The 25341-nt window shown below is 37.8% G+C and overlaps 1 protein-coding gene across 5 annotated transcripts; it reads right to left on the bottom strand.

The window, feature by feature from the left end:
- Positions 1-1748: 1748 nt before the first annotated feature.
- Positions 1749-24224, bottom strand: RIOK2 (RIO kinase 2). Of its 5 annotated transcripts, none has more exons than XM_038532255.1 (11): positions 24046-24181; positions 22700-22823; positions 20317-20455; positions 19382-19498; positions 17657-17832; positions 14647-14735; positions 12551-12742; positions 9745-9837; positions 8673-9185; positions 6859-6955; positions 1749-2044 (listed from the first exon to the last, which is right to left on the bottom strand). In XM_038532255.1, exons 2-11 carry the CDS (start codon positions 22712-22714, stop codon positions 1880-1882), a joined length of 1596 nt encoding a protein of 531 aa, XP_038388183.1. In that variant the 5' UTR covers positions 22715-22823; positions 24046-24181; the 3' UTR covers positions 1749-1879. The 5 variants fall into 5 exon arrangements, with proteins under 5 accessions (XP_038388183.1, XP_038388182.1, XP_038388179.1 ...); XM_038532254.1 differs by having other exon boundaries at positions 19382-19522; positions 24046-24164; XM_038532251.1 differs by lacking the exon at positions 22700-22823 and having other exon boundaries at positions 19382-19522; positions 24046-24224.
- Between the last annotated feature and the right edge of the window lie 1117 nt (positions 24225-25341).

The raw sequence follows: 25341 nt of genomic DNA, 5'->3' as shown, positions 1-25341 counted from the left end.
GACGATGAATAATTTGTTTATATTTGTGCATTTGACTAATTTGTCCTGAAAAACAGGAAATCTCAGGCTATTAAGAATGAAAACTATGGAGACGCCTGGGTGGCTGAGCGTCTGCCTTCAGCCCAGGGCGTGATCCCGGAGTCCGGCATAGAGTACCACATTGGGCTCCCTGCGAAGAGCCTGCTTCTCTCCCTCTGCCTGTGTCTCTGCCTCTCATGAATAAATAAATGGGAATCTTAAAGAGAGAGAGAAAAAAAAAAAAAGGCATTGGAACTATGTATACTTGCCTTCAAAGTTCCTTAAATAGCAGCATGTTTTTTATGTAGTAGGTGCCCAAAAGTGGAGTGCAGGAGCTCAGTAAAATTGAGGATGAAGTCATATAGTTTTATTGCCAGTTTACTTTTGACATTCTAAACACAGTATGTATTACAAAATATTCTTTGGTTCTATTAAGCTGTCTTTAACACTGTTTTATGCTATCGAAATATTTTAAAGTAGATTTAATAAACGCTTTAAAGACACACCTAAAATTCAAAGCTAGGTAAACACTTCCCAAATTAATCTAAGTTAATTTTCAGGGGAATTGAATTAGACATTTTCTTGCATCTCCATTATTAAAGGTAATTTACCAGATAATGATAGGTCTTGTAAATAGTAGAATCAGTTTTACAAAGGTGAAAGGGAATCTGCCATCTTTATCATTTCTGGAAATAAATCTGCTGTTATTTCTTCTGGTAGATCATTATCACACATGCAAGTGGTTTTAGGACATTCGGTCGGGTGACCGTGGAGTGACATTGCCCTCTGGCGGCCACATTTCACCACAGGCGATAATCCTCTTGGCCCAGTGGGCAAGACTGAGGAGACTTGAATTCAACATCAGGTACTGTACTTTAGGGCCCATCTTCACATCTCACTGGATTACAGTCTTTGAGGGAGGAGTCATGCCTTTCGCATTTTCTTTCTTTCCTGTACTACGTATTTGTTAGTGTCAAAGTGAAAACATGTTCTGGACCCACTTAGCTAACAAAGAAGTTTTCATTCCTCATCCCTTCTATCTCCTCATACCTCTAATTCTTCTACTTCTGGTCAGGCCTGCATAAAAACTGGCAAATGTAGAAACTGTGGTGAGACCTTGGCAACCTTCTGTTCCCATGACCACATTACCAATTTAAAAATGCAGAAAATAAAATTATGCATTGGTGGCTGATCCTCAATACTGAAAACTAAAAACAGAGATGGCGGTAAATTCTTCCAGTGGTTAAACACAATGCAACCAAATTGTTAGAATATCAGAAGGATAAACGTGATTACAATGATCATTCTAACAGCTACACTTTAAGGAACGTTTATAAAGCATTGGGAGTTGTTGTAAGTGCTTTCTGTGCATTATCTTATGTAGTCTTCAAAACAACCCTACAAAGTGGTTATAAACCCAATTTTAACAGTAAGAAAACTGAGGTGGAAATGGAGAAAGAGAAAGAGAAATATGACTTGCCTAAAGTTGTTTCTATCAGCAAGTGGAAAAGCTGGGATTTAAAACTGGAATCTACCTGTTTTTTATAGAGAACAAAAAGCAACAAAAACAGTGATATTTATTTTTTGAAAAATACCCATATATACCTAATGAAGATTATTTTAAAAACAGATTTTTAGTGGATTCACCAGTTGCCTAAAAAAACCTGGAGAATTAGATTGCATTAGCAGAATTACTGTAATTCTTCATTGGAATACATATACCAAATGAGTCAAATTAATAGATGAAAGAGTTTATTTATCCATTTATGTATCTGCCTTGGTCTAGAAAAGACTAGTGAAGGGGTGTCTTAAAAGGGGGATCATAGTAACATTTTGAAAAATATTCAAGATCTTAAATATATTACTCTCCCCAGAAGCTGGCTGCTTCCAAGCTTGACTTAATATTTTGCATGTTTTCTCTTCGTTGTTTTGTAAATATATTTGCTTCTCCTTTTTGCAATCGACGTCTTACAGCTGATTTTTGCTGTTTTGTCAACTGACGTTTCACCTTCTGTTTCACCAATTCCTGGAAAGATTTTATGAATTAGTATTACTGATAACTGACCATTCTGATAAGAAGTAAAATATTCAATACAACAAAGATTTACATTATTTTTTTCAAAATTCTTAAGAGCATTAATTTCTTAAATTCCAAACACTGACAGTACTATATGAAACAGCAATAAAATAAACACCAAACTAATGGTTACAAAATAGACCTTAAATTCCTAACAGAAATACAGATTATAGCAAAAAGGAGTACACAATTCTTTGAATAACACAAATCGCCATAGTGCCACCTAGCGTCCATCAGGAAAACCAAAACCAAAAACCAAAAACCAAGATACCCAACAAGATAAAAAACTGCTTCTCTGCTTTCGAGGTAAAAGTAGACACATCTTCTAGTAGAAAATTATGTTTGAAAGTATTCACAACTGGTCAAAATGTATCCAAGAATGCCTCCATAACTTCAGGTGTAGAGATAACCTGATGGCAACAGTTCTATGGAAGAGTTTTTGTATAATTTCTGGGAGATAGGGAATGCTTTCTCAGTATAAATTCAAATTATTTCTTATTAAGACCTAGGCCACCAATGTCACTTTACAAGATGAATAAGAAATTTGAATATTCTGTTCCCAATAACCTTTTCCTCATCTGAAGCACTACAGCTTGTACATAACTTGTATCACCCAACTTATTTCCTAAAGAAGAAACACTGCAAAGGTTGAAGCAAGGGTCTCTTGTTAATAAGCCCCACCCTATGCAACTTATCTAGAAGCATTTATTAAAAATTGGTCAGGTTAAAAAATTAGTGGATCTCGCAGGGAGCCTGACACGGGACCTGATCCTGGAGATCAGGTCTGGGGCCGAAGGTGGTGCCAAACTGCTGAGTCACCCGGGCTGCCCAGAGGATTATTTTTAACATAATACATGTACATGTAACATACTTAGAACTGTATCTGACACAGAGTAAGCAGTATATAAAAATAAACTTATTATTTTGAACTGAAAAAAAATTAGTGGATCTGAGGTAAAAATGGGCTAGAAGCATTAGTCTGCCTAACACAGTTTCTTGGATTGTATATGTGTACTATAAAACTCTGGACCAGGTAAGTTAGGTGGAGATTCTGCATTATTTAACATAGTTAAGCAGACTACACTCAATTAAATAACAGGCTTTAACGAGTTATCCTTCTTAATTTTAGTCTTAATGATTCTCAATGGGAAGAAAGGTAAGAGAATAGAGGGTGGAAACAGATGGAAGAAACAGAAGTTAGGTCCCTGCAAAGGCTGATACCCCATGAGATGTAGTCACCCAAACCCAGTAAGGCAGGAGACTTAGAAAACTGGTATCCTGGAAGTTTCAGAACTGAAAGCTGTAGGATGGGCTGAAAGTTTAGAATAAGCATGACTGGCAACTCTTCCCTATCCTAGGAAGAAAGGCAATTATCAGCCTTCTCAAAACAACAAAGATAAAAGAGCAATACCTTCAGAATTTGGAGGGGAAATTATTTCCAAACCACAACTCAAACAAATTCCCAATCAAGTATGAGAACAGGAAAAGACATTTTTAGCAATAAAAAGCACCGACTGCCCCATTCACTCATATAGTTACCGGAATCTATACTGCCAAATAAAGTAAACCAGGTAAGAGACCATTTGCTTCGACGTGGATGGAACTGGAGGCTATTATGTTGAGTGAAGTAACTCAATTGGAGAAGGACAAACATATATGTTCTCATTCATTTGGGGGATATAAATAATAGTGAAAGGGAATAGAAGGGAAGGGAGAAGAAATGTGTGGGAAATATCAGAAAGGGAGACAGAACATAAAGACTCCTAACTCTGGGAAACGAACTAGGGGTGGTGGAAGGGGAGGAGGGCGGGGGGTGGGGTGAATGGGTGAATATGTGACAGGCACTGAGGGGGGCACTTGACGGGATGAGCACTGGGTGTTATTCTGTATGTTGGTAAATTGAACACCAATAAAAAATAAATTTATTCAAAAAATAAATAAATAAACCAGGTAAGAGAAAGAGATGGTACTAGGAAAGAAGGTAATCAATAAATAGGAGATGAAAAGTCCCAGGGAATTAACAGGAGAAGATGCACCACATTTAAATAAGAGTAATTAATTCATAGATGCCTCTAGAATATTGGCAAGAAAAAAAAATCAATTTCTTTTCTAAGTGTTCTGCTTGAATTTCCCCTTGGTTCTTCACTTTGATGAGACCATAGGATAATCCTATCAAGAAGCTGAAGTAAATAAGGAGAGATTGTATTACAATGCAAGTACTTCTTCTTAATCCATAACACTTTACAATCTTACAAGGTTAAATTTTTTCATGTTAAGAGTGAGAAAAATCGTGTTTAGTATATATTTTTTAAAATGAAGCACGAAAAAGAATAAAAAAATAAAATGATGAAACAAAATACTTGTGTATTATTTCAGGGAGTACATAAAAAAATTAACAAAAGTCATGCATTTTGTTGATTCCATTGTTTGTTTTGTTGTTGTTGGCCACATTTACATTTATTAAAAAGGAATATACCTTAATGTTTAATTAGAATTTGTTATATATTAGGAAGAACAGGATTGGTAAGTGGCAACTTTGCCAATGGAAAACTATACAGGTATTTATATGAAGAAAACAGATCTTATAATTACAGTTTCAAAGAAACAAAGAGAATCTTTTACCAGATACCACAACAATAATCATCAAGTTAACGGAGGTTACAAAATAAACTGTTTTCTCCAGACCCTTTAACAAAATAAAATGTGACCTCAAGGAAAACACTGTGACCAAATTACCAAAAGAATGTAGAGTTAAGATGATCAATTTGTTTCCAATGACAACAGGGAAACCTTTTATTTTTTTTTATTTTTTATTTTTTTTAAAGATTTTATTTATTTATTCATGATAGTCACAGAGGAGAGAGAGAGAGAGAGAGGCAGAGACACAGGCAGAGGGAGAAGCAGGCTCCATGCACCGGGAGCCCGACATGGGATTCGATCCCGGGTCTCCAGGATCGCGCCCTGGGCCAAAGGCAGGCGCTAAACCGCTGCGCCACCCAGGGATCCCCAGGGAAACCTTTTAGATCAAGCTAGGCTAGATCTTTTTTTCTCTTAGATGGCACATCTGTATTTCATATTATTATAGGCTTAACCCCATTTTAAACTTTCAGTTCCTGTTAGCTATAAGGCAAATAGGATAAAGTCAAGACCTAAAGACAATGTCAATGTCATCATCTTTATATAATGTCTATATATATAAGACAGCATAATTTAGAATTTAAGAAAGTAGCATTAATTAGTAATTTAAACTTCTTTATATGCAATTGCCGATTTTACACCACTATAATTATATAAAAGTACTTATGTTTTGAATCTGAGAAAAAAGAAAGAATCTGAGAAATAAGGGGTAAATAATACTCTTTAAATATAGAAAATACCACAGCTAATGGTGGACAGGCTATCAAAAAGTGTGAGAAATTCATTTTTTTAAGATTTATTTATTTCGGGGAGAGGAGCAAAAGGAAAAATTTTAAATTATTTAAATTCAAGTTAATTATATATTAATGTTAATTGTACACTACATATTAATGTTAATTATATGTTAATTAAGTGGTAGAAGTCAGTGATTCATCAGTCTTCTATACTACCCAGGGCTTGTTACATCTCCTCAGGGAGTCTTAAATTCTGGTTGAGCATTAAGTCTGACAAGGGGCTTTCGGGCTAGATCTCCTGACCCTAAGGTCATGACCTGGGTGGAAACCAAGGGTCAGACGCTTAATTGTCCTACCTAAGGCATCCCTAAGGAGTGTGAGAAATTCTTAATAAAAACTGGTTGATAATACTTAAAAGTACTTGCATTGCACTTAAAGGGAGACTTATCTTTTAATGTAATTAATAGATGTTTTCAAAATTCCATAGATTTAAGTTTACATCCAGAAAATCAGGTGAATTACAAGGCCAACAAAAAAACAGTATATTAAAATCAATACATTTACAGAATTTCACATTTTTATTTTTGTCTGATAAGCTCTAAATGCTTCTATTGTCAAGTTCCTAGAATCATTAAAAGTCTGTTATATTATAAAATATGATATGTTATTTTTAACTTGTCTTTGATCATTCTCATTTAGTTTTGTACATATCCCATATTATATCCATAGGACATACATTTTAACTTGCTGACAATATATATGAACTTGAAAATCAGAAGTTCAGTAACTATAAAGTTCTTACTTTTTTTTGAATTCACATTCCACATTATTTTCCTTTCTAACTTCTAAATTGATTTTCTTTTGCTCATTTTAGGTGAAGTTATCAGTATAAACTGGTTTCAATGGTATTCAACTGAATGCCCTTAAGCAGAAGGAAAACAACCAATACACCAACAATGTAATGTTATCTCTTTCCTTAGAAACTTCAAAGGAAATAAACTGATTCTTCCTATTGGGTACCCTGGAGAGAAGGATGACAGGCAGTAAAGCTCCTGAGGAGCTGGACTATTTGTGTTCACTATCCTGCAAAGAAAATGTCCCTTATGAGATTCTTTTGAACATTCCTGCTAAATGTCTAACAAAAATTTAGGATACCAAAAATTTTTAAATCACGTATTTTTCTCCTTCAAAACTGAAGAACTAGGTAGTGACACTGGAGCATCTTTACACTTCAGCTGTAGGACTGTCACTGGGGAACCCTGAGCAAAGGCACGTAACCTATCTGGGCCTCAATTTCCTCACTGTTAAAATGCAGGGACTAGACCATATAGGAGTATCTACACCTGGCCACAGTAGTGACCTAATCATCACTGGAAAATGTTGAATAGTTACCGGAGGAATTGTTGAACAGCTTAAAACACTGCCCACAGATGTAACACTCAGAGTTCTTGTTCTGTACTGTTTAGTATCTTCTGTATTTTCTTCATTTCTAAAATTAAAAGAAAATCACAAATTATCCAGTTAATTTTTTATATTTAATTATGGGTAATTAATTTCTATTTTCCTACATGATAGTAAAACCTAAAGACGTAACAAACGGCCCAAAAAGATCATATTGAAAATTTCTGTGAAGGTAAAACTACTCACAATTCAGCCCAATATATTAACACTTCATTTGTCAGCATTCAAGTAGTCACTATCAAAATTGCAAAATAACAGAATGTTTCAGCCACCAAATTTGTTATCACTTCCCCCCAATTCATACCTTTCCCACTAATCCTCTCCTCTTCTTTCACTGAACTTTACACCTATCTGCCTCTTACATATAAATCCTTGGAATACTTCCCTGCCATTTTCCAAACAACAACAATAGATGGAACATAGATAGTACTCTTAGTCTATGAAGTCTATTTTACTAAGGCAGAAAAACTGCAATGATGGAAACTAACTTGTTTTACACGTTGTCCAAAGTTTTAATGAATACAAGGTATAACAAACTCAAACAATATTGACCCCTAACAGTCAATAGTATTCATCAACATGTTATCTTGTTTGTACTCTGAATAATAAAGATTTTGTCCAACAGGTGTTCAAAGAGAACAAATTATGTGCTAAACCTATTTAACCCGAGTAGATTTTCTATTACTTATAATCCTCAGCCACTGCCACCCGTGACTTTAATTCAGTTTTACAAGTTTATTAATCGAGTGATTATAGCCCTGAGACTCCAGATACAGTTTTACAAAAAAGGCAGAAAATTTTTTTTTCCTTCACAGTAAAACTCTAAAGATTAGGACAGCCTTAGCATATAAGCCTGAATACGTATCAAGAAATGCCTAATAAATGTACTATTGATTTAATTTTGTAATATTATAATTTTGAAATAAATAAAAGCCCATTTCATTAAATTATAATTGTTTGATTCTGGACAAACTATCCTAAATTAATTTTTTAATCTTTTGCTAATATTAGTATTTGTAAGAAGAAACTCTTATAAGAAAAATAACAGTAATATAATCTTAACTGTACATAAGTATGGATATAGGATTCAAAGTACCAAAGAAAATTCACTGTAAGTAGATATTTTATGAAGAAAGTACATTTACTACATGTTTGTTGGACTATGTATAAATCAAACATATGGGGATCCCCGGGTGGCTCAGGGGTTTAGCGCTACCTTTGGCCCTGGGCGTGATCCTGGAGTTCCGGGATCGAGTCCCATGGCGGGCTCCCTATATGGAGCCTGCTTCTTCCTCTGCCTGTGTCTCTGCCTCTCTCTCTCTCTCTCTCTCTCTCAATCTCTCTGTGTGTCTCTCATGAATAAATAAAATCTTTAAAAAAAAATAAATAAAAGATACATCAGATTTAAAATTACAAAAATACATGAGGATTCATCCATCTTCAATTTGATCAATTTATCAACTATTTGTAAATAATTCTTCTAAAGTAATTGAGTTGTATTAAGGCAGAGTTGCTTAAAACTGAAACAAAAGGTTGTCTAAGATCAGGTCTCCTGTAGGGGGTAATGTGAATTTTACCAACAAAGGGTTGATTTCATTTTTTACATATAATGGGGCAGAATGTAGCTCCACTGCATCATTTGGGAACAAACACACCCATTCACTTACCAGACTTGAAGAAAGTATAGGCCTCCATGTTAAAGTAAAACAAAACAAAACAAAAAATCAATCAACAGAGATCTATACCTGAAAGACGTGATTTCTTTGTTTAAGGACAAGGCAATCAGATGAGGGCATGCATCTTCATACTCTTCATTGCCCATGGGCATTCCTCCTTGACTTGCTTTACCATCTTGCCTGGTGTCATTTTTAGTTTTGTTTTTTTCCTCAGAATACTCAGTTATAGAACTGTTGTCAATGGCCTGCTCTTCTATTTCTTCTAAAGCCTGACTGAGTTCAGGTAATTCAAAATTGTGTGCACTCTCCTCTGACAAATCATCTTCCTTTATTTGTTCAAGGTCTCCAGATGATACACAACAGTCAGTTGACTCATCTGTAGAGTTTAGATCACTCTGATTTTCTAAACTACAAACATTTGCTTTTTCTGACATCTCTTCATCAGAATATGAGAATTCAGACTCATCTTCTGTTTCAATATTTCTATCAGTTGGACCTACTAGATGAAGTAGTTCATCATCTGCCTGCATTTCCTTTGTGTAGCCGCTGGCGGAAACCTCTACATCAAGGGAGTGCTCCCTCCTAGGAAAAAGAGTAACAAGCAATAGGAAAAACTGCAGTTAGAGAAACTTCAGTTGATACTGTTTTAATAAATTAACTTTCAAAAGGGCCAGAGATGACTTCTTTTAAGTTATGTCAATCGTTCCAAATTAGAAAATAGTATCTTAACTAAGTATATAAAATAAGTGGGAAAATTTTGCTTTCAGAATTTACATAAGATTATTCCATGAATCAAAATGGCTTCTGTTCCGAATGAAGGAAAAACATAAATCCAATTAACATTTAACTTGCTTCCTTAAAAATTCACATATTAAACTGCACGGAGTAAAAAGTCTGTGAATTTACAAGAAACTATGTATGTTTCCCCCCTCCAAACTCAGTAACATGCCTTAATAGACCAAAGGCAGGAATTTATCTAGTGTTTAAGCTTCATTTATACATTAGACAGCAATGATACTCAATAGTGATTATAACCTGTTGATGGTCATTATTTGGAAATTTTTTTTAGATTAAACTAACTTAAAACTCTGGAACTAAATAAAACAGAATTTTATCATTTTAAGCAAAGCAGAGTACAAACCTGATATCACTAAAAGTTGGATAAAGCTCACTTTCATAGCTGAAACGTTTCATGAAGAAATCTCTAATGCATTTAACATCTCTGTCAAAATACCTGTAAAAGCAAGAACTTTCGATATAATCTTTATTCTTATGCTTTTTATTAGGCAATGACAATATCCTTATTAATGAGACACTCTTAATCATCATTACGAATAAGGAAGTTACTCATAAGAAAAAAACATAAGAAACGAATCAGTTACTAGTGTATTCAAAAAACTCAAATTAAAAGCAGAGAAACTAACAGGAAATATAAGCTGTCAAAGGCATACAGTATGTCCCTGTAGTTAGAAAATTCGAGGTCTTCCCATATGTAACAGACATACTAAAAGAAAGTAAAATGTATATGAATCTCAGAAAATTCGCTATCTGTGGTGTGGAAGCAGGTTTCCACTTTTCCTCTATAGTTTCCAGTCTGTCTGGTTATACTTCTCATCAGCTATACCCACTAGAAACCCAGATGACTGCAAAACCTGAAGATACCTTAAAAAAGCTGTGGGGATTATTAAATCATGTTTTATTTATACATCTTTATTATCTATTAGCTAATTTGCAAGAGCCAAAAGAGATAAATAATGCGGTGGCTTATAAATCTGAAGACATGTTAATCTGGACCAAGGGTAGAGGACTTGTGAATATCAGGTTGCTTTTGAGGACACCATAAAGCAGTGAGGACGTATTAAATTCTCTCGGTTTCTAGATAAGGGAGAATTAAGAAACAGGGTGATGTAGAATTGACTACACACTTGAAATATTAATTAATATTTTAGAGAAAGATGAAGTCCGGAAACAAAGATAATGCCACTCTTCTTTCCTTTTTAGGGCATCCTGGGAAAAACCTCAATAAATTATTCTAAAATTATCTTTTTATATATGTCTATGTCTCATCTAAGTAGACAAAAATTTCAAAATCTTCAAAAGCAGAGACAGATCTTTTAATATTTTAATTATTTATTATTTTACACCTTAATTTCTGGTGATTAGCACTTCTTTATCCCAGAACTTGCCCATTAAATCCCAAATTAAATCACACTGTTTCCTTATAGAACAATGCAGCCTACACTTGAAATGTCATGATTTGTCATCGTTTCCTTCACTTCTGGTGGTTCCTGGATGTTCCTTCATTGTGTGACTATGTTACTCCCTATTAACAAAAATGATGATTAGTCATCATCCAAAAATATATTAACCACTCAAACACCTATTCATCTAGTAATAACTGTTTGGTTGGAAATATTCTTTAAGTTTATATTTAACTGACATTTCTCTTTCTAAAGTACAGACATTTTCTAATGAAAATCAGGAAGAAGAAAATCTTGACTGAACACAAATTTGAGCTCCCACTTTCTAAGAATTCATTATCTCTGTTATGTAAGTAATAGTGGTTGTCATCTTCAGGAAAAAGTTCCTCATATATATAAATATATCCTATTTCACAGCTTAGCTAGCTTACATGGGTAAGTAATATGAAGAATAAGATTATCACACTATATAAAGTGATTCTGCCCTGTGTCAGGGATGAAGTTTTACATAAATTCTTTTCTAATAATAAAATGAAAGCTAAAATTGACAGGAGAGATATTCTTGGTTTGGCAACTGAGTCCACTACAAAATCACCATTTTTATTAAGGCCATCACAACGATCAAGTTATGCTTGGTGAAACAACCATGGAGCAACCACGGAGCAGAGAGAAAAGGGGAAAGGCAGAGTATGGGGTGCTAGGGGTCCCTTGTCTATGTCCCTACTTTTTATGAGCAGGCTTTTATTTGTTTTACGAACTGCACTTCCACCTAAAAGTTTGAATAAAGGGTCCCAGGGCTAAGAAAGAGGGCTTTTGAAAGTCTGACAGATCACACAAGTTATTGAAATTCTTTTGATGGTTTATAAAGCAGGCGGTTTCTTCAGATTTCCCTTAAACAGCATAAACTTAATGACTAGGTTTTAAAAACTGGATCTAAGTGCATTTTTCCACCCTTTAAAACACTGCAGAGTAAGATTCTTAGGAGGGTTATCCTAGTTTGATATCCTTTATTTTTTAAAAGATTTATTTATGAGAGAGAGAAAGAGAGAGGCAGAGACACAGGAGGAGGGAGAAGCAGGCTCCATGCCAGGAGCCTGACGTGGGACTCAATCCCGGGACTCCAGGACCATGCCCTGGGCCAAAGGCAGGCGCTAAACCGCTGAGCCACCCAGGGATCCCCTAGTTTGATATTTTTTAATTAAAAAAAAAAAAATTAGGGATCCCTGGGTGGCACAGCGGTTTGGCACCTGCCTTTGGCCCAGGGCGCCATCCTGGAGACCCGGGATCGAATCCCACGTCGGGCTCCCGGTGCATGGAGCCTGCTTCTCCCTCTGCCTGTGTCTCTGCCTCTCTCTCTCTCTGTGTGACTATCATAAATAAATTAAAAAAAAAAATTAAAAACAAAATTAGAGGCGCCTGGGTAGCTCAGTCTGTTAAGTGTCCGACTCTTGATTTGGGTTCAGGTCATCTCAGGGTCCTAGGACTGAGTGCCATGTCAGGCTCTCTGCTCAGCAGGAAGCCTGCTCAAGGATTCTCTCCCTCTCCCTCTGCCCCCACCTTTGTGTACCGCATGCGCGCATGCTAATATGTAAATTAGAAAAAGAAAACCCAAGTATTTAGACCATTAACATCAGCTACTTTGAACCAGTTATTGATCTAAATCACAGTATTACAAAGTTGAAAAATTAAGAAAAATATTACATCACACATAAACACACTCCTATCCAGAATCACTTTAGTATATACCATTCAGCATTGTGATGAGAGGTTGAAACCATCTGTGGAAAATCAATCATGGTGATGTGGTCATCTTTATCTAAAATGAGATTGAATTCATTAAAATCTCCGTGAATCAGTCCATGATTTGCAAGTTTGACAATTAGTTCCATAGCTTCATCATATACTGATGCAGGATCTTCCACATGGTGTATCTGACATCTGAAAGTATGAAAACAGATTATTTGTACTTCTTTATGATTTTCGTGAAAGCAAACATATGTGTGTATTATTATTTCCATTCCTTAGTTCCCTAATGGCTTTCTCTTCATTTCTACCAGCACACAAACATGATGTAATAACTCCCACATATTTAAAAAAAAAAAAAAAAAAAAGCCACACCCTGCCTCAATTCTATATCCTTATTCCACTATATACTTTCTTTGATAATTACAGCCGAACTCCTTTACATGCACTTTCTTCATTTTTTTCCCTTCCATTCTAACAAACTCATTCCAAACACTGTTCCAAAGAAAGAGGTCTGGTCAAAACCACTTATGACTTCCATGTATAAATCCAGGGGTCAATTCACAGACTTCATCATATTTGGTCTGTCAGTTAACCTTGTCACCCTTGCTCAAACACTTCTTCACTCGACTCTTGGTACACCAGCTCTTCAGGCTGTCCTCTTTCTCCATTTATCATTCCTTCTTAGTCTTTCTCACTAGTTCTTCATCTTTCCCTGACCTTTTAAATTTTGGAGCTCCTCAAAGGTTATTACTAGGAGCCTTATTTACAATCATTCTTGCTGATCTCATTCAGGCTCAGGTTTTAAACACCATATATACACAGACCTCAACCTAGACTTCTCTGAATTCCAAGGTATCTCAAACTTAACTATGTCCCACACTGAACCTCTGAATATATTTCACCGTCTAACTCCAAGCTGTTCTTCCTACAGTCTTTCTCATTTCTGTAAATGACAACTTTGTACCTCCAATTAAATTGTTATTCAGACCCCAACCTTGGTGTTATCCTTGACATTCTCATTCCTTTGTATCAATATCCAACCCCAAACAAATCATATTGGCTCTACGTATAAAACGTACCAGAATCTGACCACTTTTGGTCACCTTCAAATCTACAACTTTGATCTAAACAACCACCGTCTCTTGCCTTAATTATTGCAACAATCTCCTAACTTGTCTTCCTAATTCTGTTATCTCCTTTCAGTCTATTCTCAAAACATCAGCCATAGTAATCCTATTAAAACAGTCACATCATGTCTCTTCCCAGTTCAAAATCCTGCATGGCTTCCTATCCCAATCAAAATATAAAAGCCCTTGTACTAACTACTGCTAAGCTGGCAATGACACCGTAACACATAAGTGTATGAAATCAACATGTTGTACACTTCAAATTTATATGTTAGATGCATTAAAAAAGAAATAAAAAATTCCTTGCAATGGCCTACAAACCTTAAATGATCTAGTCCCCTGTTGCCTCTGTGATCTCATCACTTATCATCTCTGCCCTCACTCATCAACTCCAGCCACAGCAGCCTCTTCACTGCTTCCATCCCAGGACCTATGTACTTGATGCCCCCTCTGCCTAGATTGCTTCCATATATGCATGGTTTGTTTCTCTCATTCTTTTAGGACTACACTCCAAAAACACCTCATCAATGAGATTCTTCCCATTTACATAAAATAGCAGCTTCCTCCACCTCCCTCAGTATTTCCTGTCCCCCTTATCTCCTTTATTTTTATCTACTGCATTTTCTACCACCTGATAACTGTGTATTTCCTTGTTTAGCTACTTATTGCAAGCCTCCTTCCAACAGAATATAAGCTCTATGAAGGATTTCGTTTTGGTCGCTGCTGAGCCTAGAACAGTGCTCGATATATACTAGATTGATAATAAATACTTGTTGAATCAGAGAAATTATAAAACCTATACTGTCAGAATGAAACTGAATTTTTAATCTGCATTTGAGACTACAGCTTTATGGTAATTCCTAATCTCCCAGAGGCAACTTCCATTTAATCAAAATCAATTTAGTTTTGAAAACTAAATCTTACATTTATTTATTAAGATCCATAGTTTAAAGAATAATAAATACTTACAGAGGATAGCCATTTACGAGTTCCATGACCACTGCATGGCGGTTATAATCAATTGGTTTTGGGACCGGGAATTTCCGGTCATACAATGCCTAAAACAGAGCAAAGCAGGTATAAACTAATGAAGAGGTCATTAATTTTTAGGGAAAAATAAAAGTAAACATAGCTGCCCACAACCAGAAGAAAAAACACACAAGCCTTTACAAAATTACAGTTAACACATACTTATTTATATATGGTTATTCACAGTACAAAATGAGCTATAAAGAAAACAAAATTTTAAACCAGTTTACTTAATTTACTTTTTTTAATCAAACAATCTACTGAGCATTTGCTAAATATTAAACATGGTGCTAGGGTTACAGAAACGAATGTTAAAAAGTCTGTCGCCTAAGAAGCCTACAGTCTCTTAGGATAGATCTTCTTTTCCTGTTAAGTTTCTGTCATTAATTGGGAGTGTGCTTAAAAATTCACATGGAAATAGACTGATTTAGGAAATACTCTTGTCTTCTGGCAGATTAGGAAATGAAGTACCCAGTAGATAAGGCATTTTAGTTTATAGAGCACTGACCACCATAGGGAAGATAAATAACCCTATTATGTGACAAATATACACACAGTCGTAGTCTGAGTCAGATGTCACTTCAGATCACCATTAATGCATCCTTTCCCCATATCCTTTACTTTCTCTGTCCTATTGCTTACAAAGTCCAAATATCTTAGATTTATGCCCTCTAAATTTGGAATGCTACCATCTCAAAGTAGGCCTTTATTACTTTTATCTGTTTGCTCCAACAGTGGTTCTAGCTCTTGTCACCATATCTAACCTCTATTCTGTGTATCAATACCAAATTAAAATACTATGTCAAAGTTTCATTTAAAAAAATCTACAATGTTTCTAAGTATTGATTTCAGTCTGGAAAACTTTTCCTAGTTTTCAAAACTTTTAGTCTACTTAACCAGTAGACTAAAAGTTTTTTTTAGTCTACTAAAAAACTAGTAGACTAGTTTTTTTTTTTTTCTTACACTCTCTTTAATAAGTACTCTGGAGGACATTCAGGGCTTATACCCATATTCATGTCTTTGCCCATGGTGACTTCTCTGCAAAGTACACTGTTTTACTATCTTTTCCTTAGAGATAAAGCATATCATATGCATGCTTCATGATTCTACTCAATTCCTATTTGCTTTATGAAACGTCCTTCATCAACTATTCTAGTCCACAGAAGTTTCTCTAAATATAACATATAATTTAATTTTTAAATTGTTCTTCATGGTATATTTGTGTTATATTCCCAATGTTAAGACACTGTATTACTTATTCCTTTGGTATCCACATCTTCAGCCCATCATATACCACGTACTTGTTCACTGGTAGACATACAACTGATATTCAATATACACTTATTAACAGGGTTAGTTTTTTTTTTTTTTTAAGATTTTATTTATTTGTTCATGAGAGACAGAGAGGCAGACACATAGGTAGAGGGAGAAGCAGGTTCCCTGCAAGGAGCCTGATGCAGAACGTGATCCCAGAACCCCAGGATCATGACCTGAGCCAAAGATGCTCAACCACTGAGCCACCCAGGTGCCCCCAGGGTTAGTTTTATAAAGCTGTCTACTTTCTTTGTTAGAGGAACTGAACTACTTCCCACTCCCCAAACGTTTTTGTTTGGTTTAAAGATGGTTTTTTCAATCCAAGTACTTTCAAACATGCCTTGGCAGCTCAATAGCATCTAATAACCTTAACTACTGTCATAGTGGTCTAGCCCTTGCACTATGGCTTAATCCTTAAGCTATAGCCCAATCTTATATTACTCTCTCCTAGGAAAAAAGAGAGTAAATTTAAAGCATATTTATGCACAACCAGGTTCTATTCTAGTACCTTCATATAAACATCTGAAAAAAACACCTAATACAGTTTTGGGAAAATGTGTAACAACCCCTATCAAACTGCCTACATATTGACTATCACAGGCTACAAACCATCAGTATAAGACCAGAAATACCTAACATGTATGCTATGAGCATCATTTATTTATATTGTCTTAAGAATACTTCCCCTGTGGTTACTAAAAATTTAAGCACATGAATTAAAATAACCTACTTAAAAAAAATAAAACTGAACCTCCCAGGAATTTCACATACTGGGCAAATACTAGAATGACCTTTTTTTTTTTTTTTTTAAATGTATGTATGTATGTATGTGTGTATTACTACTAAACTCAATACCTAACGTGGGACTCAAACTCATAACCCTAAGATCAAGAGTTGCATGCTCTTTCAACTGAGCCAGCCCGGTGCCCCTAGAGGGACTTTTAATAATTCAAAATGTTAAAAAGTGAAGATAAGTAGTAACAAATAAGCATGACTGGAGAATAATAGTAACAGAATATTATTTTCTATTTACTTTAAATGTTATTGAAGATATTTAATTTGGTTATTAAAGCTATTTGACAAATCTATCCTGAACTTAATTGTGAAAGCAAAAGGTTAAAGGCTAACGATTTTTTACCTTTCCTAATATGAATGCAGATTTGTAAAATCAACAATTCTTCTCCATTACATGAAGGAAAAATTCTAGATAACTTATTTGAGACACTAAGGTTTCTATAGATAACTACTATAGGTAATTCCCTGAGGTTTTTTTTTTTTTTTTTTCCCCTGAGGTTTTCAATTAGAGACAAATAGATACACGTTCACACACACTTGTGAGGCAAGCATATCATTAATTAAGGCTATTTGTTAGTATTGCAGAATATTATACTACAAGGTCTTATCAATACTGTAGAACACATGTTGCCTTTACACATTAAGAATAATGAAAAATGTCTTCACATAGAAAAAAATCACCAGAAAAGCAAATAACAGAAATAATTAACAGTTAAAAGTAAATGAAAGAATTGGGATTGAGGGTAGAGAGACGTGGGGGCAGCAGTCTGAAAAGTGTCACTCCATCTTTTCAGCTACATGTGTTATTTGGTTAAGAAATACAAAATTATTTACCAAATACCTTCATATAGGCAAATTCTTTCATGGCAGAGAGACGAGATAAATAAAGCCAGGACATGTTATGCCTGTGTTTATGATAATCACGCTTGTTTTTCAGATTTCGAAAGGAGGTTCTTCCCAGTCTGTGAAGCTTTAATGCAAACTGCTGTCCTTCTTCATTTGCAACAATGTAAATATCTAGAGCCACCATTTAGAAAAGATCATTATTACACTATCACTCCAAAAAGTTCAAATGTGATTTTCTAATTTTGATTTTATTTGTACTAAATTTTCTTTCTTAATAATCAATACTCACTACTCAGCAAAATTCTCTATTTTAATTACAATCCAAAATAAGATGACATGGATTAATAACGACTACAAAAGAAAACAGGGATGTAGTGTGTCAAAGGTTATTGCTTCCAAAGGTGCTCAATACTCGATTCAATTTAGTGGGAAAAATCTGATCGTCCCTTAGCGTCCTACATGTATGAGAAGTGACTTAACATCTTCCTTTTCAACAACATGAAGTTCAATTCTTCAACTGCTTCAGTAAATAATATTCAGTGGTGAGAATATAAACTTATAGTCATCAGAAAGGAGATCTCATAAGTATTCCAATTTTCAAAAAAAAAAGTTGCTTTTCCAAATACTGACATTTAAAACACGTCCTAACCATTCATGAAAATTTTTGATTGTTACACATCAAGAAACTTTCACATTGGCAGGATTATAAATCAGTGTCAACTTCTGAAGGGAAATTTGGTACTATCAAAATTTTAAATGAATGTAACTTTTGCACTAATAATTCAATTTTTACGACCGTATTATGAATTTATTTGCACAGACACGTGTAAGGGTGCCCACCATGTCATCATTTACTATATAAAATTCTACAACTATGTAAAAGACCTATTTGTTAACATGAAATAATATCAGAAATGCATCAGAGGCACCTGGCTGGCTCAGTCAGTAGAGCACAGGATCTATTTCAGGGTTGTAAGCTGGAGCCCCATATTGTGTGTAGAGATTACTTAAAAATAAAATCTTAAAAAGAAAGAAATGCATCAAGTGGGAAAAATCAAGGTGTAGAATAATAACTGATGTTTGCTTTCACCTGTGATTAAAAAGATATGTGACTGTATATACATATATTACATAGACTATTTCTAGAAGGATATATAAAACATCAACAGTAACAGTTTTGGGAAGTAATAACAGCAGATTGAGAGCTGGGTTAGGAATACTGTACTTTCTTTTGTACTATTTATCATTGCCTTGTAGTGAAGTTCTTAAAAACCAAAAAAGCCATTTTTCTAAGTTAAAAAAGTAGACATAAAAAATTAAGAGGTAGCATATCTAAAAAGAGGTCATTACCTCATTTTATACATTTCACACACACTCACTGCTATATTTAGCACTCCTGCAATACTTACTTGTTCAATGCTATTTTAGAACACTTTTTTCTATGTTCTACACATACCTAATTTGTCAAATGTCTATGATGGAAAAATGTGTTTGTGGCCGTTAGATATTCACTATCTTCTAATACTTCCTTGTATTACATATTTTAACTATTACAAATATCCACTTATATATAAAATTTCATCATCTATATTGCTTCCAACCAACTTTCTAATTTTAGTTGGAAAAAATGGAAAAATTAAAAGATAATGTTTTCTCAAGGGGAAACATAAACAGAAACTACAGCAAAGAAAATGAGTTCAGTAGTACTGTTAGCACTTACCCGATTCTTTGCCAACACCCATCTGGTTTCCAACGGACTCAACTACCTGTCTAGAAGAAAGTGTTTTCAAAGCTAGGTAATCATAGCCTGCATTTGTCAACCGGTAGCCCTGGACAGCTAGACAAAAGGAAATGAAAAAGACTGTATTTTACTTATATCGTATAATTAAGTCACATTAGTTCAAGTCATGAGAAAAATTTAAACATAAGAATTCTTAGCTGGAAAGATTAGCTTACCCAGTCTTATGAGTTTGGCATTTCTTCCTACAATTTGTTTTTTTTTTTTTCTCTAGAGCAGTGTTATTCAAAGTGTGACTCCCAGACTGACACCTCTCTATAAATATTTGTTACCAGTCTGTGGTAAGACACAAACTGAAATGGTTACGTTCAGAAATTTGTATATCACTTTGACCAAGTTATTTATGTCTTCAACTCTAATAAGGAATTTGTGCCTGTATTATATCAATTTTTAAATTCCATTTTCCTAGTAATTATTAATTTATTTATTGTTATTAAATATTAACTTTTTAATTGTTATTTTAGAAAACTATGGATCCACAGTAGGTTGAAAAAAAAGAAACTCATTCCTCACAACAAACGGTCTGAGAATTAATGCTCTAGAGTCTTGCAGCAGAACGTATTTTCCAAAGAAATTGGCAAAACAATTATCTCTATCCTACGATCTTTTACAAGTTGGAACTTGTTAATCCCCTATCAGGAGATGGAGGCTATTTCTCTACTCTTCTTTGATTTGGGTGGGCCCTGTGAATGCTCTAATAGAACATGGTAAATGAATGCAGTTTTCAGGTCTATGAAGAGTACTCTGCTGGTCTGGAAACTTTAATTTTCCACCTTTCAAAAATGCCTGCTCTGGAAGAAGCCAGAGCTTCTTTCTACATGAAAAAAATAATCACAAATGGTGCCGCAAATACTTACTTTTGGTACGCTCCCAAGCTATCAGTTTATGTTTCACTAATTCTCTTAAAACTTTATTACAGCCACCATGTTTAAGGCTGGCTATAGAAGCAACTAAACTGCAGGGAACTATTTCATGGTTCTTCATGCCCATTTCAACCTGAAAAGGAATCATATAGTTATAATCAACACAGAGCTATTGTCTATCAAATCCTTGCTAAGAAATTTAACCTCTTCAAATTTCTCTGACCATGCAGTTCCCCAACCAATTCTGAGACAGAAGTACTACCTTCTCTGGACATATTTCTAATCACAATTTGATATATAATCATAGATATTTATAATCTGCTCTCTACTAGACTCTAAATATAAAAAGTGCAAGTTCTTAACAGTTACTGACATGTGGCAAAATACTAAAATATTTATTGTCCTCTAAATATTTATGTTTAAAAACTAAAGGTATTTCAGATATTCATTAAGAAGGTATTTAATGAAATGAAAGCACCATATGCAGGCATGGTAGAAGATTAAAAAATGTATAAAAAATACTCTCCAGGGATGCTTGGGTGGCTCAGCAGTTGGGTGCCTGCCTTTGGCTCAGGGTGTGATCCCCGGAAGTCTCGGGATCGGGTCCCACGTTGGGCTTCCTGTACGGAGCCTGTGTCTCTGCTTCTCTCATGAATTAAAAAAAAAAAAAAAAAAAAAAAAAACTCTCCAGGGGGAGAATTTATTATCTAATTGTGGAAATAAGAACCTACTCATCTAGCTTTATCAGAAGACAAGGAATAGTAAGTGCTAAAAAAGTGGCGCAGGGCTGAACAAAAATAATTCTAGCTGAGGAAGAAATAGCCCTTGAGATTGACTTTGAGATGCAGGAAAACAGAAAAAGCACACAAGGGAATATGAGAGAAAGGCAAAAGATCTGAACATGGCACATATGCAAGAAAGCACAAAGCCCAGCAGCAGTTAGTACACTGATAGCTCAGATGTGAGGGCAAATAGAGTTCATGAAAAGAAGGCTGGAAAACGCTTTTGAGCAAGATATGGGAGGCCCTGAAATGCAGACCAAAGGGTTTTAGATTTCTGAGGAAAGCTGAAAACCTTGAAGGTGTTTATGTAAAAGAGATTTGTGAACAGGGATGTTTTAAGGACATTCATCACAACTCAAAGTTCTGGAAGGTCTTTCAAATGAAGATTTTCCGGACTGAAGTCATAATTAAAGGGGAAAAAATGGTTATTTGAGGCAGGTAAGGATAAAGCTATGAAGTGGATATGATCATTGAACAAGACAGAATGAAAGACAAAGGAAGGACGACAGACAGAATTTTGGGGGAATTTCACATTAAAATGTAAGGGCAGCCAGCTAAAGTATGATTACTGATGTAGGAGGCGCCTGAGAAGTCAAGGGAAGACAGTCAAGGAAAGGTGGCCTCTGATACCGAGGATGGTATGCCTCAACAGAGACTGAAATATTTAATGAGTCATTTGTTGGTGAGCTTCAAAAAAGATCTTAAATACTGCAGAGACCGACGTTTTGGAAGATAAATCCGGCACTGTTTGCATGTCCCGACCAAGATCTCACACCTTAACTCATTCTGTTAGTCTCTCACATTCTTTCTCACTACGCCCATATTTCTGTCAGAGGCATTGAGGAATAAGTCCATGTGCTGAGAGGGACCTATTTTTCAGAAGTGACAGCAGGCATTTAAAGAAAATACAGCTGGATCAAGCATCTTCCAAATTTCACACTGAATTTGCATGTGATGCCTTACTGCCTATTTAATTGAAAGATAGTATCTTCTAAACAAATTTGTTTTATTCTGGAAATGCCTAATCTACGTGTTGTTGATCTTTGTTCCCTAAGACTACGACCATTAAAATCAGTTTCTGAGGAATGCCTGGGTTGCTCCGCAGTTGAGCAGCTGCCTTTGACTCAGGTCATGATCCCGCGGTTCTGGGATCATGTCCTGCATTGGGTTCCCTGCCTGGAGCCTGCATCTCCCTCTGCCTTTGTCTCTGCCTCTCTCTCTCTCTGTGTCTCTCATGAATAAATAAACTCTTTAAAAAAATTTTTTTTAAAGAGTTTATTTGAACAAAAATTCATTCAAAGGCTCTTGGGTGGCTCTGTCGCTTAAGCATCCACCATCAGCTCAGGTCATGGTCCCAGGGTCCTGGGATGGAGTCCTGCATCAGGCTCCCTGCATGGAGCCTGCTTCTCCCTCTGCCTGTGTCTCTGCCTCTCTCTCTCTGTGTCTCTCATGAATAAATGAATAACGTCTTTAAAAAAAAAAAAAATCCGTTTTTGTCACTGGTTAAAACATTCAGCAGTTCCCCTATATGTGGAGTATCTTCTGAATTCTTTACCAAGCTCACAAGGCTCTGCAGCACACGACCAGTCTCTCACCTTGTCCAATGCCATCTCCAGCCATTAAGTCTCTTGCTCACTATGGCTCCAGCCACACTGGCCTTTCCCTTCTTCATAAACTTCTGAGGTCAGAAGCTTTGCACGCAGTTCAGCTGTTTCTTTTCTTTTAAGATTTTATTTATTCATGAGAGATAGAGAGAGGCAGAGACACAGGCAGAGGGAGAGAAGCAGGCTCCATGCAGGGGGCCCGATGTGGGTAGAACTTGATCCTAGGTCCCCAGGATCACGCCCTGGGCCGAAGGCGGTGCTAAACCGCTGAGCCACCCAGGGGGACCCCCCCCCCCTCGACCCCTCCCGACCCCTCCCGCCCCCTCCCCCCAGTACAGCTGTTTCCTCTGTCTCCATCACTTTCCAAGAACTTCACTGGACTGCCTCCTTTTCATCCAGCTCCCATTATTTCCCCATCTCCCCTGCCAGTCTTTCTCTTACTTGGCAAATATTTCTTCAGTATCTACCAAGCGCCAGGAACTTTTTCAAAAGCCCTTAACTCTGGTTACGCACAGTAAATAAGCAAGATTATTTCATTTAGGTAGTCATCCCCTTTTTAAAAAAATTTTTAAAAGGATTTTATTTACTTATTCATGAGAGAGAGGCAGAGACACAGGCAGAGGGAGAAGCAGGCTCCATGCAGGGAGTCCGACGCCAGACGCGGGACTCGACCCCGGGTCCCCAGGGTCACGCCCTGGGCCGAAGGCGGCCCTAAACCGCTGCCCCACCCGGGATCCCCTCAGCAGCCTTCCCTGACGTCGCACCGAATCTAAAGATGACATCCGTCCCCCCCCCCGCCCTCGACGTGCACGTGGTTTCTATTTTACGGACCTCAGCGCTTATTAGCTGATTGCACCTCATTCCTTTCCCGGTTTACTCGGCCCGTCTCCCTCGTCTTGGGCCCCCTGCGAGTTCCCTCACGTCGTCACCAAAAAGCCCTGACAAGTCAGCGCCGCTTGAATCACAGTGAATAAATGCTGCGTGAGTGACCGTGTGCGTGAGGACCCCCGGCGTCACCAGTCCTCGGGAGTCCCGGAGCCCCCGTCGGGGGGGGGGGGGGCGGAAGGCAGGCCCCGAGACGCCGTCCGGGCCGCGGGGACCCAAGGGCGCCCCTGGAGCCCGAGTAGCGGGAGCAGAGAGGAGGGAAACGCCCACGAGAGCGGCCCGGCTCTGCTTCGGGGCGGACGGAAGCTCCCGAGCGACCTGACGGCCGGGCCCGGTCCTGCACCTGGGCCGCCCGGGTCTCCGAGGCCTACGGCGCGCTCCGCCCTCAGGCGAGGCGGGAGCCGGAGAGCGCGCGGCCGGCGGGCGGCCGGGGGGACACGGCGACTCCTTACCGCGGTCAGGACCCTGAAGTCATCCCGGCTCAGGTAACGTAACTTGGCCACGTTCACCTTCCCCATGGCGCCCGAAGACCAAGCCAGGAGCCGCCTCCTCTGCAGCCGCAGACTCTGCGGACGCCTCCCGGGCAGCTCCCGGGCGCCTCCCGGCCGCAGGGGCGCTCGCGCATGCGCCGCTGCGCGCTGCAGGTCCTCGTTAATGGAACGCTCCCGCCCCGCGTGGGAAAATCACACGTCCCGTGTCTCTACGCTGCACGCCGCAGGGGACGATGCAGAATATATATATTTTTGGGATGGCTTTTTTCACCTAAGTGAACGGACTTTCAATCTCTTTCGACCTCTACAACAGACCGTTTTATTCTTCCTATCTGTCAGGACCCACTTGCCGAAAGGAGGCGAGCCGCCTGGATCCGAGCGGAAAGGAACTTCCCGGGGTCGGCGGCGGGGGAAGCAAATTGTATTCCTCGACGGCAACTCCTGCTTCAGGCAAAGTGAGTTCCAACAAGGAAGGGGAGGAAATGAACCCAAAACGTGTCCGGACACACAAGGCGGTTAAAAAGGAAAATAGCAGGAATCAGGCAGGCAGGCCCGCCTTTTTTTTTTTTTTTTTTTTTCTCCACAGCGCCCGCCCCGGAGGGGGGCGTGGCTAACGAGAGCTCTCTCCTGCGCGTGCTCAGTGTTGGTTTTAGGGAGGGCGGCGGGCCTCGGGAGTGCGCCTGCGCGGGGCGGGGGCGGGGCTTGGGCTGCGTGGAAGGCGGGCCCTGGTGGCCGCGTCTGCCGGGCCTTTGCACCGGCCGTGGGCCGTGTTGACGAGTTGGGTCGGGTCCGCGGAGGTTGCTGATCAGAGGCCACGCCGTGGGGCTTTAGGAGAGCTACACACTCGGAACCTGCAGCCCTTCTCTACGCCCACAGGAATGGTAACCCAGGCAAGACTTTAAACAACATGCGCCCCAGGCCGGGGGCGGGGTGGGGGGCTGCGTTACCCTCCCTCCCCTGCAAAAGCAGCGAGGGTGACCAAACTCGCCTGATGTTTGTGTTTCTATCTTGTTTCATGAATCACATTTTTTTTTTTTTTTTAAAAGACCGTTACCTGTCTTGTTAGGCCCTCGCGCGTCAGCGGCGGGTGCAACATACGGTCGCGGAGGATTATGACCTGCAGGAGCCTCGACGGCGTTTCCAGCTTCTTTGTGCGTTGAGTCTCGAACACTTGGAGTGTGAACTTTGGAGTTCAGTATTTAGAGTCCCATGTTTTTCCTGCTGGGGTTCTGCTGGCCGGGTGTTCAGCCCTGCGAC

The sequence above is a fragment of the Canis lupus genome, chromosome 3, assembly GCF_011100685.1.
Source record: "Canis lupus familiaris isolate Mischka breed German Shepherd chromosome 3, alternate assembly UU_Cfam_GSD_1.0, whole genome shotgun sequence".
In the NCBI taxonomy this organism is placed as follows: domain Eukaryota; kingdom Metazoa; phylum Chordata; class Mammalia; order Carnivora; family Canidae; genus Canis; species Canis lupus.
Note: the sequence above shows the minus strand (reverse complement) of the source record. Positions and strands in the feature narration are given on the sequence as shown.

What these genes read in the sequence shown, in the direction of transcription:
- RIOK2 (XM_038532251.1), bottom strand. Translation starts at nt 24,111, where the DNA reads ATGGGGAAGGTGAACGTGGCCAAGTTACGTTACCTGAGCCGGGATGAC. An exon ending in AAGAATTTGCCTATATGAAG is followed by an intron (nt 14,736 to 17,656) that starts GTATTTGGTAAA and finishes GCTCTGTTTTAG; the next exon opens with GCATTGTATGACCGGAAATT. An exon ending in CCAACTTTTAGTGATATCAG is followed by an intron (nt 9,186 to 9,744) that starts GTTTGTACTCTG and finishes TCTTTTTCCTAG; the next exon opens with GAGGGAGCACTCCCTTGATG.